This window comes from Belonocnema kinseyi, chromosome 5, assembly GCF_010883055.1.
Source record: "Belonocnema kinseyi isolate 2016_QV_RU_SX_M_011 chromosome 5, B_treatae_v1, whole genome shotgun sequence".
Taxonomy (NCBI): domain Eukaryota; kingdom Metazoa; phylum Arthropoda; class Insecta; order Hymenoptera; family Cynipidae; genus Belonocnema; species Belonocnema kinseyi.
Genome location: NC_046661.1, coordinates 116,038,319 through 116,054,725, shown reverse-complemented (window position 1 = coordinate 116,054,725; position 16,407 = coordinate 116,038,319). Strand labels below are relative to the sequence as shown.

The window sequence follows — 16,407 nt, the reverse complement described above, 5'->3', positions numbered from 1 at the left end:
CCCCCCCCCCCCCCAACTTAAAAAAAGTAGTTATTTTCAAGCAAAGAGATGAATTTGTACTAAAATATGAGTCTTCAATGAAAAAAAATAATATTTTAATAATGTAGTTCAACTTCTAACGAAGGCGTTGAATTGTAAACCTAAAAAGATGCATTTTCAATATAAAAAAAACAATATTTGACATTTTAACAAAAAAGGATTTTAATTTTAAATAAAACACAATATCATTTGACCGAAAAAGATGAATTTTGAGAAAAATTGTTGAATCCTATACAAAAGAGATCTATTTTTAATCAGACAGTTACATTTTTAACAAAAAATGGAATTTCCTACCAAAATTTACGAAATTTCAACCAAATGTATATATTTTTAACCAAATAATTGAACTTTCAATCAGGAATATTAATTTTCTACCAAAAAGGAGTTTTGTACCATATAAATGAATTTTTCAGCGTGAAAAATATCACTTTTTAACAAAAAATAAATTAGTTAAATCTTCATTAAAAAATGTTTAATTTATAAAAGCGATTTCTCACAAAACTGTTGAAACTTTAATAAAGAAAATATTTTTAATAAAAGAGTTAATTGTCACACAAACAGTTCAATTTTGATCTAAAATTATGAATCGTCAACCTAACAAATGAATTTCTTTACTACAAAAAATTCTTAAATTTTTAATAAAACACAATATAATTTGATCAAAAAAGTCAATTTTTCAGCAAAATAGATGAATCTTCAACCAAACCAAATTAGTCTTTGTCCAAACTGTTGCATTTTTAACCAGAAAATTGTATTTTCTGACTAAAATGACAAATTTTCAGCAAAATGGATAAACTCATAGACAAATAGTTGAATTTTCAACGAGGAGTATCCATTTTCTACAAAAATAGTGAATTTTTAACTGATTAATTGAGTTTTTAGTTTGTAAAAGGTCACTTTTTAACCAAAAATTAAATAGTTAAAATTTCACTGAAAAACTATTTTAAATATGAATTTTCAGAAATAAAAAGTTGAATTGTCGACCAAATAGTTAAATTTACTACCAAATTGTTGAACTTTTAAAGCAAAATAATGCTTTTTTACAATACAGTGAATTATCAACCCAAAAATATATGTATTCAACAAAAAAGAGTTTAATTGTAAGACTAATGGACGAATTCTTAATGAAAAATATAATAGTTGATGTTTCAACAAAAAAATATTGAATGAAAAATAAAACACAATATAATTTTACAAAAAAAAAAAAATATTTTTCAGCCAAATGCATAATTTTTAACCTAATAGTTGAATTTTTAGTCTTTAAAAGTTCACTTTTTAACCAAACATTGAATAGTTAAATTTTCAGTGAAAAACAACAATTTTCAATGTTGAAAAGCGATTTTTAACAAAACAGTTTAATTTTCCACTAAATACTTGAATTTTCTAAAAAAATTTAAATTTTCAAGCCAAAAGGACGAATTTTCCACAAAACAGTCGAATGTTCAACTAAAATTATGAAGCTTCAAACAAAAGTATGACTTTTTAATAAAGTAGTACAACTTTTAACCTAGGAGTTAAAATTTCAAACCTAAAAAGATCAATTTTTAAAACGGAATATGATTGAACCAAAAAAGACGAATTTCCAGCAAAATAGTTGAATCCTTAACTATAACAGATTAATTTTCAATCAGTAACATTTTTAACAAAAAACTTGGAGTTTTTACCAAAATTTATGAATTTTCAACAAAATGCACACATTTTTAACCAGATAATTGAACTTTCAACCAGGAATATTAATTTTCTACCCAAAAAGAGGAATTTTCGACAAAATATTTTAATTTTTAGTCTGAAAAGATCACTTTTCAACTAAAAATGGAATAGTTAAATTTTCATTTCAAAAACAATTTTCAATTTAGAAAAACGATCTTTAAGAAACAGTTGAATTTTCTAGCAAATTGTTGAGTATTCAAGCCATAAATATAAATTGTCAAAAAAAGTTAATTTTCAAATAAGCAGTTGAATGTACAACTAAAATTATAAATCTTCAACAGCAATAACATGAATTTGTAAGAAAATATGTTAACTTTCAACCAATTGTGAAGTTGAATTTGCATCCTAAAAAATGATTTTTTAACAAAAATCGTACCCCATGAAAGACAGCATAGACAACCCCCCCCCCTCACCTAAAAGACTACGCGAGTTATGCTGTGCAAAAAATATGCACGTGCTGTTAGGCTTTTGATGAATTTGAACACTACAGTGAAAAAATATAAATAAAGTGGAATTTATCGTCTAATTATATTCAATTTTATAACGTTTTTTTCAATCATTAAGGATCCCACATCTTTTCAAATATATTTTTTGATGAAAATCGAGAGTCATCCCCCCGAAAAATGTTCTGGATCAGCCTTTGCTGATGAGGAAAAGCAAAATATCTTGGAAGAGGGAACCTATATCGTTATATCGAAGATGGGTGAGGAAAACGCGGGCGTCGGGACGCTTCGTGAGTCACGTGACCAACAGTAGAATTCGCGGCGTCCACCGAAAATCTAAATCCGTCCGAGCCAAGAAGAAGAGGCGCGTTGATGCCTCCTTGAGCCTCGAAGGAGTTCTCGTGCGATAGTTAATAATCGCCTCTAGATTGAATCGGATCTAAATTCATCGGATCGGTCGGATCTCGATCTCGATCCTTCTGATCGGTTCGATTCAGATTTCGCGGGTGCTGCTACGAAAAAAACATCTTAGCAAAAATGATTAAAGTCGACGAAACGGACCCGGTTGGCGGTAAGCGCTTTCCTCATATATTCCGATGGCGCGGCACAGAAACGCCTCTTCCGTGTTTTCGGCAATAAGTGCCCGTGACCCGGACCCTCGAGGCGCCAATCTTTGTCAAAATCCGAATCAATTCAGTAACAATTAATAAAAATTTAAAAAAATTCATTCAAATCGTTCAAGATTTCAAGAAGGAGGCAGAAAACAATAGTTGGATCTCGTGTTTCAGTTTTGGGGAAAGAATGTATTGTTTATGTAAAGAACTTCGGGATGACTGTTCCTTACCAATACTAATGTGTTGTTTAGTTTTAAAGTGAGTTAATTAAATCAATTTTTCTTCGATGATTGATGGAGATGCAAAGTAGTGAACGGCTTTTTTTACTGGATTTTATCTTAATTTGATAATAATAAAAAAGAAGTTAAAGATAAAAATTATGAACTTTTTTCTTCCAAGCTGAGTTTTTATCGTATTAGTCAAAAAATTACTTGAAAAGAAAAAATTTAAGAGTAGACTACGCTCATGCCTCCAGAAGCTATTTACATATTTTAGTTAATCTCATAGACTAAACTCTAAACGTGCTCTCGAGAAATAACATTTAGCCAATGGAGCCACGGTCGAAAATAGTTAATTTTATTTAGAGAAGTTTACCTCTTTATTTTGTTACTAATTTGTGTATTTAAAGTTGAGAGTTTGATTAATTCGCTTTTTTAATTGTATACAAATTTGTTTATATTTTTTTATGTGTTTGGAGAATTTATAATAGAATAGTACATTTTTATTTGTGATAAATTTAGTAAAAGGAAAGAAATTTTAGAAGCAATTTTTTTAGTAAAGTTCATTTTTTTATTTTTAGATCTCAAACCATGAATTTAAAAAAAATGATCAGTTAAATTTCAATTTTTTAGTTAATCATGAGTTTTGAATCACTGTGCTTTTTTCCTTTAATCATGGAGCTGTTGAAGCTAAACTGTTTTTAGATTCCGACTGGATAAATGTAAGAGTTTTGAGTTCCGCAGAGTGTTGATTTTATTTTGATTTTAAATTAGCATTTAAACCTAGATTAAGAGAAATTTTGATTCATTTTTGCTTGTAAATTTGGATTTAGAATTTAAGTATATGCATATAATTATATAATTAAATAAACTTTCATATAATGATTGATTTGCAATTTATAATCATTCAAATTTAAAATTAAAAAATGTCTTGAGTTAATGGTTGAAGGTAGAAAGGATTTAGAGTTTTAATATTATTAATTTTATTGGCTTCATAATGCAGATAAATTCCTCATCAAAGATAAAAAATGCAAACACTCAAATAAGTCTGCTTAATATATAATTTGATCCCGGATTGACATCCCGAATTTAAATATTACACTTTGTCGAGCCAGTCGTCATCCTGGAATTTATTCTTTGTAATTATTATTCAATTTTAATCTATGGAGCTAAGTCCTTATGTAAAACTCAGGAGTCGATCCCTAATATTATTTTTGGTTGTCAATCTTTAATTTTTATGAGCCTTAGTCCATAATCTTCATTCAGGATTGTTATCAGGGATTATTTTTATGCCTAATTTTGGGCTTCAATTTTCATATCGAATTATAATCTCTGGCCTTAATAGTTTACATCATTCTTAGGCGTCAATCCATAATTTACGTTCAGGATTGTAATAAGAAATTAACAATCCGACTTGCCATTGACTTTCTAATTATTCTTAATTATGATTTGTGCTTCAGTCTCTAATTTAAATTCAGGATTGCCATTAAAAAATTATAAAACTTAGTTTTTATCCCTGATTTAAAACCCAATTTGTTGGCTTGGACTGTTATCTAGAATTTTAATTATTTACCTGATTCTCACGTGTCAAATTCTGATTTTCCTTCAGGATTGTAATAAAAAATGAACAGGCCGAGTTCTCATCCCTGAATTTTTATTGGCCGTTAATCCTTAATTTTGTTGCATTGTCTTAATCTCTAATATTAATTCAGGATTTTCATCAGGGATTGTCAAGCTAAGTTGTCATCTCTGTTTTTTTTTTAATTTTTTGGCTTGAAATGACTTTGGAATCTAGCATTGTAATAGATTCTCAGAAGTCAATCCCTGATTTACATTCAGGATTCTTATCAGAAATTAACAAGCTAAGTTGTCATCCCAGATATCAATTTCTAATTTTTATTCAGGTTTGTTATTAGGGATTGTCAGCCTAAAACTTGACTTTCGTCACTATAGTATTGTTTCCTTATTGGAATATCTTATCAGACGTTAATCCCTGATTTTTATTCGCTAATCTCTAATTTTAATGTCGTTTCTTAATCCCCGCTTTTCATGCAGTACTCTCAAAAGAGATTACCAAGTCTAGTGATCATCCCTGATTTTATAATCATGCTCGCTAGTTCTTAACTTGAATCTAATGCCTTAATATTAGATTTTAGTTCATAATTGTCACCTGGGATTATTAAGCCTAGTTGTCATTCATTCCTGAATTTATTGATGAAACGTCATCCAGTATTTTCTATTTAAATTTTAATCCCTGATAAATACTCCCAATTTCCATTTTTTACTTGCAATAGAATTTATAATTTATAATTTTTTGTTCTAGAAATCGAACCAAGTTTTCCCTACAGAGACGTGACACTTAGGAAGGGTGTGCAGTTTAAGGACCAGTATGACATCCAGTCGGAAATTGGCAGGTAAGTTTCCATAAGAATAAGGCTCTTAATTAAAAAATTTAAGTAAGAAGTTGCAAATAAAAAATTGAATTTAACCAATTGATTGTTTATCGATTCGCTAACGTGTCTCGATCCAAGGACGCCTTGGTGCTTTCGTCAATCGATTTTAATGAAGCCCGAGATCCATCTTTGGCAGAGAGAATGAGTCGAAATTCCTCATCGATTCTCGGCTTGCCAGGGGGCAGACTCGGCACAGGAAGCTGCGCAAAATTCATGGCATACCTTTCAAGTTTTAAGCCTCTTTGTATATACACAAGAGCGAACGTAAATAAAAGCCGATACCTCGTGTTCCTTTCGTAAACTGATCCAAACGAGTCTGAACGAATGCGAACGTGAACGTAAATGACGACGCGATGCACGTTAGCATTCTGTGGAAACGCGAATTCAGACTGAGTCATGCGCCGATTAGGATCATTGAATGGTCGATTGAATCGTGGGCGTCATTAATTTTTATACTTTGGAATTCAATTTTCTATTCCGGGGTTTAAGGCTTCTGTCAGATCCATTCATTTGAATTGAATTTTTGATTGTTTTTATGTTCTGGGAATAAAGTTGGAAAAATCCTTTTCGGTGTGGAAGCATTCTTTACATTATTTCAAACAGAAATATTTTTTTAAGACAAAAAGAACATTTTACAGATTTTTTAAAGATTTTGTTTTGTTTAATTGAGTTATTTGACTTTTGGATGGGTTTCAAGTTGTTAGAACCAGTTTCGAGAAAAAGTTTTGAAATCTGAATGGTTGTCAAGTGGTGGGATCAAATTTGAAAAACATTTTGTGTGTCGAAGCATCATTTTCACTCTTTGAATCGGAAATCAGTTTGGAAGACTAAGAAAAAATTTAAAGGAACTCTTCATCAAGAATTGTGGGTTTTGATCAAGTGGCTTCATTTCTGGATGGTTGTCAAGGGGTTGGAATGGATTTGATAAAATACTTTGCTATGTGGAAGCACCCTTTTAATTTCTTGCATCTGTAATAATTTTGGAAGACAAAGAGAAAATGTAAAGCAATCTTTCATTAATAATTGTGGTCTTTGATTGAATGGCTTCAATTCTGAATGATTGTGAAGTCGTTAGAACGGGTTCGCAAATAACTATTTGTGATACAAGTGCACAAAATAGACAATTTCGCACATATCTCACACGCTTCTTTTGCAACAATCACCCTAGAATAGTATTTAGCGCTGTTTACACCTTTTCTATAAATTTCCGATTAGGTATAATTTTCACCCAAATTTGTGTAGAAGTTTTTTAGAAAAATTCTGAAGAATATTTTTATTTTGCCGATGTGCAAAGTTATTTATCTTTGATTTTTCAAAATTGGATTTGTTTGTTCGGGCTTCAAAACTCACATTTAACGTTTGTACGTCAAATCTGTGTGAGTTATTGAATAAAAAAAGTCATTAGCACCATACTCGCGAGTGGTGCCTTATTAAGTGGTAGTGCCCTTCTTTGGTCAGCCGTGTCCTTAAATATAATATGGTGATTTAGACATTCTGAGAAGAAAATTTTTAGATGACATGCATGATTTCAGCCCTTTTTCATTTCTATGCAGCTGGGATAAAGTTCTACTTTTCAGAAGTAAAAAGTCACTTTAACTGCGGTACCGAATATTTCAAATAAATTTGACAATTTTTGGATAATGTAAATTACCGTACAGTTTTTCTTAAATTTTCCAATTTTTATAAATTTTATAAAATGTTCAAAATTGTGTATCTTATTAAAATTTCTGAATTATCAAATTTTCCAAATTTCTGAAATTTCCAAAATGTTCCAACAGCTCAAAATTTTTCAAATTTCTCAAATTATACAAGCGTCCAAAATTTTCACAATTTCTCAAAGTTCTTTGAAACACTGAAAATTTTTAAAGTTCTGATGCTATCGAAAATTTTTATTATTTATATTTACCATAGATTTTCAAAATTTTAAATGTTTCCAAAATTTCCTAAATTCATACAAAAATAGAAACGTTTCGCCTTGGTTCATAACGTACTTTTTTTCGAAAACATTATGACACACATTAGAGTAGTAGACTGGATTGGTTCGTAACAGTCGAGTTGGACACATGCGCATTAACTCAAGCTCTGAAAATTCTTTCCCAGGGCTGAAACATGATGACGTATTATAAATTAGATAAGCTTAAAAATTTTGAACATTTTAGTAATTTTGGAAATCTAGAAAATTGGTAAATTTAATAAAATTAAGAACTTTTGGTACTTTTTTCAATTTTGAACATTTCATAAAATTCAGGAATTTTGATCATTTTAAAAAAAAATTTTAAAGTTTTAGAAATTAAATTTTTTTTAAATAAATGGAATTCCAGATAATCCAGAAATTTTAAAAATTTTGGGGAATTTTTGTTAATACAGTTCTTGTAGTGAGGGGCTCGATTATCGCAAAATGCGTGCCTATAGTTGTATATAATGGTTTGTCATTTGTGTATAAAGTCACTTAAACTCCTGAAAAGTATATATTTAGCCCGCTTCATGAAAAAAGGCTGAAATCGTGTATGCGTCTTAAAAATTTGATTTTTCGAAAAATGAAGGTCATTACCACAGAATGTTCGGTCTTCGAGGCATTTATAGCTTGCTGAATGTGACCAGTTCCTAAACCGTGGCAAAAATCAGGTTCAAAAATATTTTTTCTAGCCGAACAGCTTACGGTCTTTGAGCAAGATTACTTTTTTCAGCTGCTGCGTTTGCGCAATTAGCATAAGATTACTTTTTTAGCTGCTGCGATTGGGCATTTCGATTCAAAATTATGACTGCCGGATTTATAACCTCACTCATTACGAATTGATACCTGACAGAATGATTATGAGTAGTGAATAGTGCTTGGTCTAATTTGAGGCGATAAATTACCATAAATTGTTGATTAATTACCATAAAATATTAACATTTTTGGACATTTTTGGATACCTGAAATTTCCGAATATTTCGTTAATTCTGAAGACTGCCAGGTGGAACTTTGGAAATCCTATTTATGACCCCCCAAGTTCGACCAACTCGAAATTGTTATTATGAAATATTTTTCAATATTTTTGAATTTCATGCACTTTAAAATCTGAACTGCGGAAGGAAATTCCAGAAGTTGGCCCATTTACCTCGTTCGCTTAAAGCGCATGACTCACAAAGTCTTTTTTAGATTCTCACTGGGTCAAATCTTGTATGACCCACCATTAGATTTTATGTCTGTGGTCGCGGTATATTCCTCAAAATATAATATTTGTACAAAGAGATCTACTTTTCAGACTCTAAACAATTTCAGACTGCTAAATATTTTAGTGTAGGAGTAAAATTGTCTTCGGAATGCAGAAGTGAAATCTATAGCCAGTTATATTTTCCTTTGTCAATTTTTTGAAATGTTTGAAAAGATCAAATAAATTGCTTTGAAGACATTTTATTTAATTTGTATTTTAATTAGTTTAGAATATTGTAGAATCGAATTATTTATAGTGTTTGCTGTTGCCACATGTTCCACTTTCATTGTGCTCCTCAGTTCGTTGATATAATATAATATCTCCGAGCCAGACAAGTAGAATTTGGTTTGCGTAATAATTAAATTCTATTGCGTTGCACAAGCAGGAAACAGGACAAAGGAAAATCTTGTATAGGCATTCAGAAAATTGAGAAGTTATTCTAAATGAAGACTTTAGAAAATTTGTAACCCATTTTTAATTAGTAAAATTTGATCATTTTTATCATTATTTGATCATTGACTTATATTATTTAGGATTATCGTCCTGCGTTGTCGTTTAGAATTATGATCCTGAATTGACGTTTAGAATTATCACTCGGGAGTGTGCTCATTCAGGATTGCTGATCTGGATTGCCAGTCAGAATTTTCATCTTGGATTATCATTTAGAATTGTAATCCTTGATTTTTAATTGAGAGTGCCATCTAGTATTATCACTCATGATTATCAAATCCAGTTTGATATTCAGGATTTTCATTCACGAGTGCCAATTAGGACACAGCTCTTCTGAAAAAGTAGGAGTTTCGACGAACCAGACTGGGCGATCCCTACGTATTTTGGATCGCTGAATTTGAATCTGAAGTAGGAATGCCGAAGTTGGATCTTGTCCTCTTTCTACTTTAAAAAAAACCTACGAAAAAGTAGTAGTTCAGGCGGACCAGACTAATCCATTCTTACGTATTTTGAGTCGCTGAATGCGAAACGGAAGTCGGAATTTTAAAGTTAGCTCTTGTTTCTTCCCTAACGCAAGAAATGTACGAACAAAAAATCTTGAGGCTAGGAAAGTTTAACGTTAGGAAGAAAGGAAGAACTAACTTCGGAATTCCGACTACAGATTCGGATTCAGCAACTTAAAATACGTAAGTATTGACTAAACTGGTCCACTCGAACACCTAGTTTTTTCTTTTTTGTGGGGTCGTAAAATATACGAAAAGGGGTTTCTGAGCTTAAGAGAAAAAAAATAGATAACTTCGGATCACTTCGGATTCAGTTTCAGCGACCCTAAATGCGTAAGAATTGACTAGTCTGATCCGTCGAAACTTTCACTTTTTTTGGGGCTGTGAAATGTACTTAAGGTAAGGAAAAGAACAAGAGCTGACTTCAGTATTTCAACTTCGGATTCGAATTTAAGGGGTCAAATACATAAGGATAGAATGTTTAAAATTGTGATCCTGGATTTTTATTTAAGAGTGCCATCTAGGAATATGATTCAGGATTGTCAATTCCGAATGGCTATTCAGGATTAATATTCAGGATTGTCAGTTTGGGTTATCATTAATAATATTGTGATTCTGGCTTTTCATTCAAGAGGGCTATCTAAGATTAGCATTCAGAGTTGTTAATTCCATATTCATATTCAGGATTGTCATTCGGGAGTGACAGAATTATTATCTAGGATTCTCATTCCGTAATGTCAGCTTGGGTTATCACTTATTCTTATGATCCTGGATTGTCATTCAAGAGGGCTATATAGGATTATAATTCATTTAGGAGTTTAGCCTAGCCTCTTATTTATCTTTTCAATTCAGGAATCTTATCCTTGATTGACATTCAGTAATTGTCATTCAGGATTGTCATTTGTGCTTTGTTACTTTCTCATCCCAATTAGGAGGTGTTAGTTTTATGTCAGATTTGAATTTTTTGGTTCCCATCAAATCTCCATGTTTTGAGATCTCTTGAGTTAGAAAAATGATTTTTACAAAGGTGTCTGTGTGTCGTCTGTCTGAAGTCTTAGGGCACGGTAACTTTTGAATGACTGATCAGATTGGATTGTGCTTTGTCAACATTTGTTCAGTCTTGAAATAAAAGGACGAGTTCATTAAGCAGCTATTTTTTACTAACAGTTCTGGTGTTATCCATCGAAAATTCTTTTAAAAAAATTAAACATTAAATTTTCTGGTCAAACTATACGATATATGAATAAATTGTTAAAAATTATAATTACTCACAAAAAAGCGGAAATTTTACTTCAAACCATCTTTTGATAAGACTGAAAGTTTCTATTTTCATCGTGCTAACGGTTTTAAAAAGGAAAAAAATTATGTTCTGGTTAAACTATGCGATCTACAGGAAAACATTAAAAACAAAAATTGTTTACTTCAAAAATATCTATAAATTGATTTGGTAACAGTTTGTGGAAAGATATACAGTTTTTTTATTCGTGATAACGCTTTTGAAATAATAAAAAATTCCATTTTCCAGCTAAAGTATGCGACGTACGAAAAAAGAATAATACCAAACCTACAAGTTCGTCTTAAACTTTTTTCTGGTAGAGCTCACGTTTTACCGTTTTCCTTCTAATAATTAGGAGTGCTACTGTCAAATTAAAAATTAAAATATTTGTCATGATATAATTTATTCGAGAATTATATGTATACTAACTGTGCCTTGTGGTGACGGCTTTAACGTCGCGGAACGGGCACTTTAAATTAATACAACACATCGAGTATAAACGGAAATACAGTCAAATTTTTGATTAAATTCGATATTACTTACATGTTTTCTCTTAATATTAAGTTTGAACATAAAAATACTGAAATGGAATCAACATACAATTTTAAGTATTTATAGTAGAATTTTGGTTTGAAAAATGCAAAGTTGATAGTGAAGTTTGAACTTAAGTTTGAAAAACTCTGAGAAAATAAAATAAAAATAAACAATTGAATACAGAACATGGCAACTGTATTTAAAATTTTGATTATAAAAATTGTATCTAAATTATCGAATTCAGTTTCCCGAAATTTCAAATCACGTGTGGAATTTGTACACTGCATCTTCTCCCCAATACTCTTACGACCTGTCCGGAACCCCAAAGAATAAATGTAAAAAATCTTATGTCGATTGGTCAAAAACTGCAGTTGTGAGAATGTGCTCGCGCAGCGGGCAGATTTTCTTATTCAGGATTGTTAGCTTGAATTGTCATCTAGGAATTTAGGGTTGCATTAAAGATTTTTCTTTAGGACTTAGAATTATGATCTGCAATGTTATTCAGGATTTTCATTTGGGATTGTAACTTAGGATTATTATTTAGGATTTTCATGAAATATTATCATTCAGGATTGTTAATCTGGTTTATCATTCAGAATTGTAATCATGAATTGTTATTCAAGATTGTAATACAAGAGTGCTATTTCGGATTATCATTGAGGATTGTCAATTCTGGATTAATATTCAGGATGACGATTCAGCTGATCAGCCTATATTGTCATTTATCATTGCCATTCAGGATTCTTATCCTGGATGAACACTTAGGAGTTATATATTCTGGATGTTTATTTATGATTCATTGATTTAGGATGGGCAGTCTGAATTGTCGTTCATGAATTTAGGATTGCATTCAAGATTGTCATTCAGGGTTATCATTCTAGGTTATCATTTAGAAATGTGATCCTGCAATGTTGTTAAGATTCTTATACAGGCGTGGCAGTTCGGATTATCATTCAGGATTGACATTCAGGATTGCCATTCCCCATTTCATTCATGACTGATAGTCTGGATTATCATGTGAGAATGTATTAAAGATTTTCCTTTAGGACTGCCATCCTAGGTTGTCATTTAGAACAATTATGATCCTCTAATGTTATTCATGATTCTCATTCAGGATTAGGTGTTAGTGAGGATTATCGTTTAGGATTGCCATTCAGGATTGTGATTTAATATTGTCATTCAGGGTTTTAGTCTTGTTCGTAATTCGGAATTTTAATCCTTGACTGTAATTCAAGATTGTATTTGAAGATAGTAATTCAAGAGTGCTACTTAGGATTATCATTTAGGATTATTAATTCCGGATTGATATTAGGAATTGCGATTCTCCTGTTCCACCTAGCTTGTAGGATTGCCATTGCGCATTCTTATTCTCGATTTTCACTCAGAATTTGAATCTCTAATATAAAATTTCAAGTTTAAAACTTTTCAATTGCGTAAAAATTGGTCTATCTTATTCGAAAACAAAAATTAGTTAACCACTACATTCAAAGAATTTTTTGCTCTACTTTTCATTTCGAAATGGGACGGTGATTACATTTAAAAGGGGACTGGTTCAATTACGATTCTAAATTTAACGACCCAAACTTTTATGGGCATCTTTACGAGTCAATAAAATCAATTTTTAACAAGGTTTCGTTATGAACGATTTTCTTAGGGCTTACCCAATATTGATCTAAAGCCTAGGATATTTTGCAATAAATTTATTTATAATAAATTCTGAAAAAAGGAGAGGAGATATGTTGGTGGGTCACATGTTAAATGTTTCTGTAATCAAGGTCTTTAGGTCTATAAATAATGCGTTTCTGTTTTGTTGGGGGTGACGTCGTCAGTCGGGTCGGCGGGCCGATTGGACGCCACCGAAGCGTCGCGACGCACTTGACATGCGGGTTCAAGTGAACGCGAGCCTCGGATCGACGACACGAATACACGCATACCTTTCGTCCATACAGGTGTGAACTTCCTATATTTTATAAATAAATGTTTAAGCAAGTTTTTTTAACACAATTTCAAAATATAAATATAAATATAATATAAATATAAATAATAAAAATAATAAAATAATAAATATTATATAATAATAATAAAATAATAAAATAAATATAATATAAATAAAATTCAAAATTTATTTGATATTTTCAGACCATTTAAAAAACTGTTATTTCAAATTAATAATTGTTGAATCAGTACTTTATAAATATGTAATTCATGTAACAACTTCTCGCGGAGCTATTCTATCGAAAAATAATAAGATAATTAATAAATAGATAATCCTATTACTTATTTTATTTCCGCTTCGCACCTAAAGTGAGTGACAGTTTTTTGGCTTAATTACAAATTACTACACGTGTATCCTTGCCAGCGTGAGTAGGAAGATTTGGACACTTCCTCCTCCATTCGTTATATATATTTAAACAATGAAATGTAAATTAAATAAGGTTTGGATAATAGTTCCAATATTTATTCATCATATAAATACTGAGGGGGTGGTAAATATTGAGTAATATTTCTGATGGTTATCAATTGCTAAATGGTTCAAATTTTAAATTGTTTAATTTCTAATATAGATAAATTCAGAATGTTTTTAATTAAACATTAAAATTATTCAATTTCGAATGTAATTTTTGTTATATTCTTCCATTGTGCATGCATTAATTTCTTGTAGGTGCAATTTTTAATTATAAATATTATTATTATTTGATTTTGAAAAGGTTCTGAACTTAAAATTATGATATCATAAATACTTTTTTTATTAGGACTTCATTGTTAAGCGTATCGTTATAATTTGTAGATACACTTTTTTTATTTTTATTATGTTCGATAAGAATGAATCATTTACATTTTTGAGACATCCTTTTTGCATTGTTTAATTTTCTAGGGGTTTTTATGGCTATTTATTCAAATTTAAAAAATTATGAAAAATTTTAGACTACAGTTTCCTTATACTTGATTTTAGGTTGCTTGAATTGAAAGATTAAATTATTTAGAATTTGAAATCTGAAAAAACATCTTTCTATAGTATTTTCTAAAACAATATCAAGTTTGTTTCAAAGTCGTTCCACTACCAACATGTTCTTCAACAATTTATAGCTTCTTTACTTTTTTTAAATCTTGGCTTTGTTCCTGCATACAAATAAAGTTAGGTATGCTTTCGAAATTTATAAGCATCATTAAATTTTAATCACTCAGGTAGACAATAAAGTCTCATTTTTAGATAAAAAATTAAAATGTTCATTTTCTTTCTTACTTTTTCTTCTAATGGTATTTTTTCATGTATTATAATATTTTTGCTGGTAAAGAAAGTTTTTGACATGAAGTCGTTTCTTGATCCCCAGGGGAAAATTTGGCACAGTTTACCGATGCAAGGAAAAGAAAAGTGGATTGGCTTTGGCGGCCAAGGTGGTGAATACCACGAGGAAGGAAGACAGACGGACTGTAGAACGAGAGGTCGAAATCATGAGAAGGTTACAGCATCCTCGTTTGATTCAACTTTACGATGCTATCGAAACTGGGAAACAAATCTACGTCATTTTAGAACTGTAAGATTAAAAAAAAATTTTTTATTAATTTTAATTCTTACTAAACATTTTTTTATTTATAGCATCCAGGGCGGTGAATTATTCGAAAGAGTAATTGACGATGACTTTGTTTTAACTGAAAGAAGTTGTGCGGTCTTTATGCGACAAATTTGCGAAGGGATTGAATTTGTTCACGCTCAGCATATTTTACATCTTGACATGAAAGTAAGAACCATGATGAATTAAAGAAAATTTTAAAGAAAATTTGTGGCCATGCATAAATTACGTAGTATTTGGGGGGGGGGGGGGGGGGGGGTGCTGCTAAAAACCATTTCTTACTTAAAATTTTTTCAAGTCAACGAATCAATAAAAAACAAAGTTAAACTGATTTTATTGTAAATAGCTCTCCTCTATTACCCACTTTTTCTCGTTCTTCTACTTAAATGCGAACTGAATTATGAGAACCCAAGAAGAAAATCCAACTACTTTTTCGGTTAAAAATTCAACAGTTTTGTTGACAAATCGTCTTTTTGGATTAAAAATTCAACAATTTAATTAAAATTTCCTTCTTTCTTGAATCACTTGTTTTTTATAGAAAACTCGTATTTTTTACTTGAAAATAGTTAGAAATTAATTTTTTGGTTGAAAATGGATCAGTTTAGTTAAAAATTAATTTCTTTGGATGAAATTTTTAAAAATTATTTTTTATAATTGAAAAATTAAAGTTTCCATGTTCGGCTGAAAATTTATATTTTTCATATCAGAATTTATCTAGTTGGTTGAAAATTTATGTATTTTGTTGGAAATTCGTTTTCTTGGTAGTGAACTAATCTTCTTGGTAGAAAATTCAATTATTTCGGTAAAAATTTATGTGTTATGTTGAAAATTTTATCTTTTCGGCTTAAATTAAAATGTTTCTAAATTAAAAATAAAGTATTTTTTTGTTGAAATATCAACAATCCTTTTTTTTTAAAAAGTCATTTTTTTAATTTTAATTTTTTCAACTGAAACTTTAACTATTTCATTTTCAGTAGAAGATTTATCTTTGTTACTTGAATATTCAAATATTTGGTTGACAGTTCATGAATTTGGTTGAAAAAAGTCTTTTTTGGTAGAAAAATAATATTTTCTGTTTTAAATTTAACTGTTTGGTTGATAATTTGTGTTTTTGGTGTGATAATACAAAAAATTTATAATGATTTAAATTTTTTTTATGGAAGATTTTTTTTTGTGTGATAATTCCAAATTTTATTAAGATTTTCATTTTATCTTGGTGGAAGAGTTTCTTTATGGTTAAAAATTCAACTATTTTTTTTACATTAACTGTTTTTAAATTCACATTCTGGGATTGACAATTCTATCGTTTTATAGAAAATTCTGATTTCTGGCTTGAAAATTCAACAATTTGAATCAGAACTTATATTTTTACATTCTCGTTAGAGAAGGTATTAGATT

General features: G+C 30.1%; 2 protein-coding genes across 4 annotated transcripts in view; one reads left to right on the top strand and one right to left on the bottom strand.

Moving 5' to 3' along the window:
* Positions 1 to 16,407, bottom strand: part of LOC117173120 (MAD2L1-binding protein) — a 66,417-nt gene that overhangs the window by 28,531 nt on the left and 21,479 nt on the right. The gene's annotated exons all lie outside the window — the stretch shown is intronic.
* LOC117173116 (probable myosin light chain kinase DDB_G0271550) overlaps positions 2,557 to 16,407 on the top strand; it is a 25,406-nt gene continuing 11,555 nt past the window's right edge. The window contains exons 1-4 of one of the 3 annotated variants that reach the window (XM_033361508.1): positions 2,557 to 2,763; positions 5,348 to 5,438; positions 14,770 to 14,973; positions 15,036 to 15,177. In XM_033361508.1, the coding sequence (XP_033217399.1) occupies positions 2,730 to 2,763; positions 5,348 to 5,438; positions 14,770 to 14,973; positions 15,036 to 15,177 (471 nt within the window). In that variant the 5' untranslated portion in view covers positions 2,557 to 2,729. Of the gene's footprint in view, positions 2,764 to 2,824; positions 3,065 to 5,347; positions 5,439 to 13,253; positions 13,387 to 14,769; positions 14,974 to 15,035; positions 15,178 to 16,407 lie in introns of those variants that run through there. The other 2 variants (XM_033361509.1, XM_033361510.1) reach the window with 2 other exon arrangements.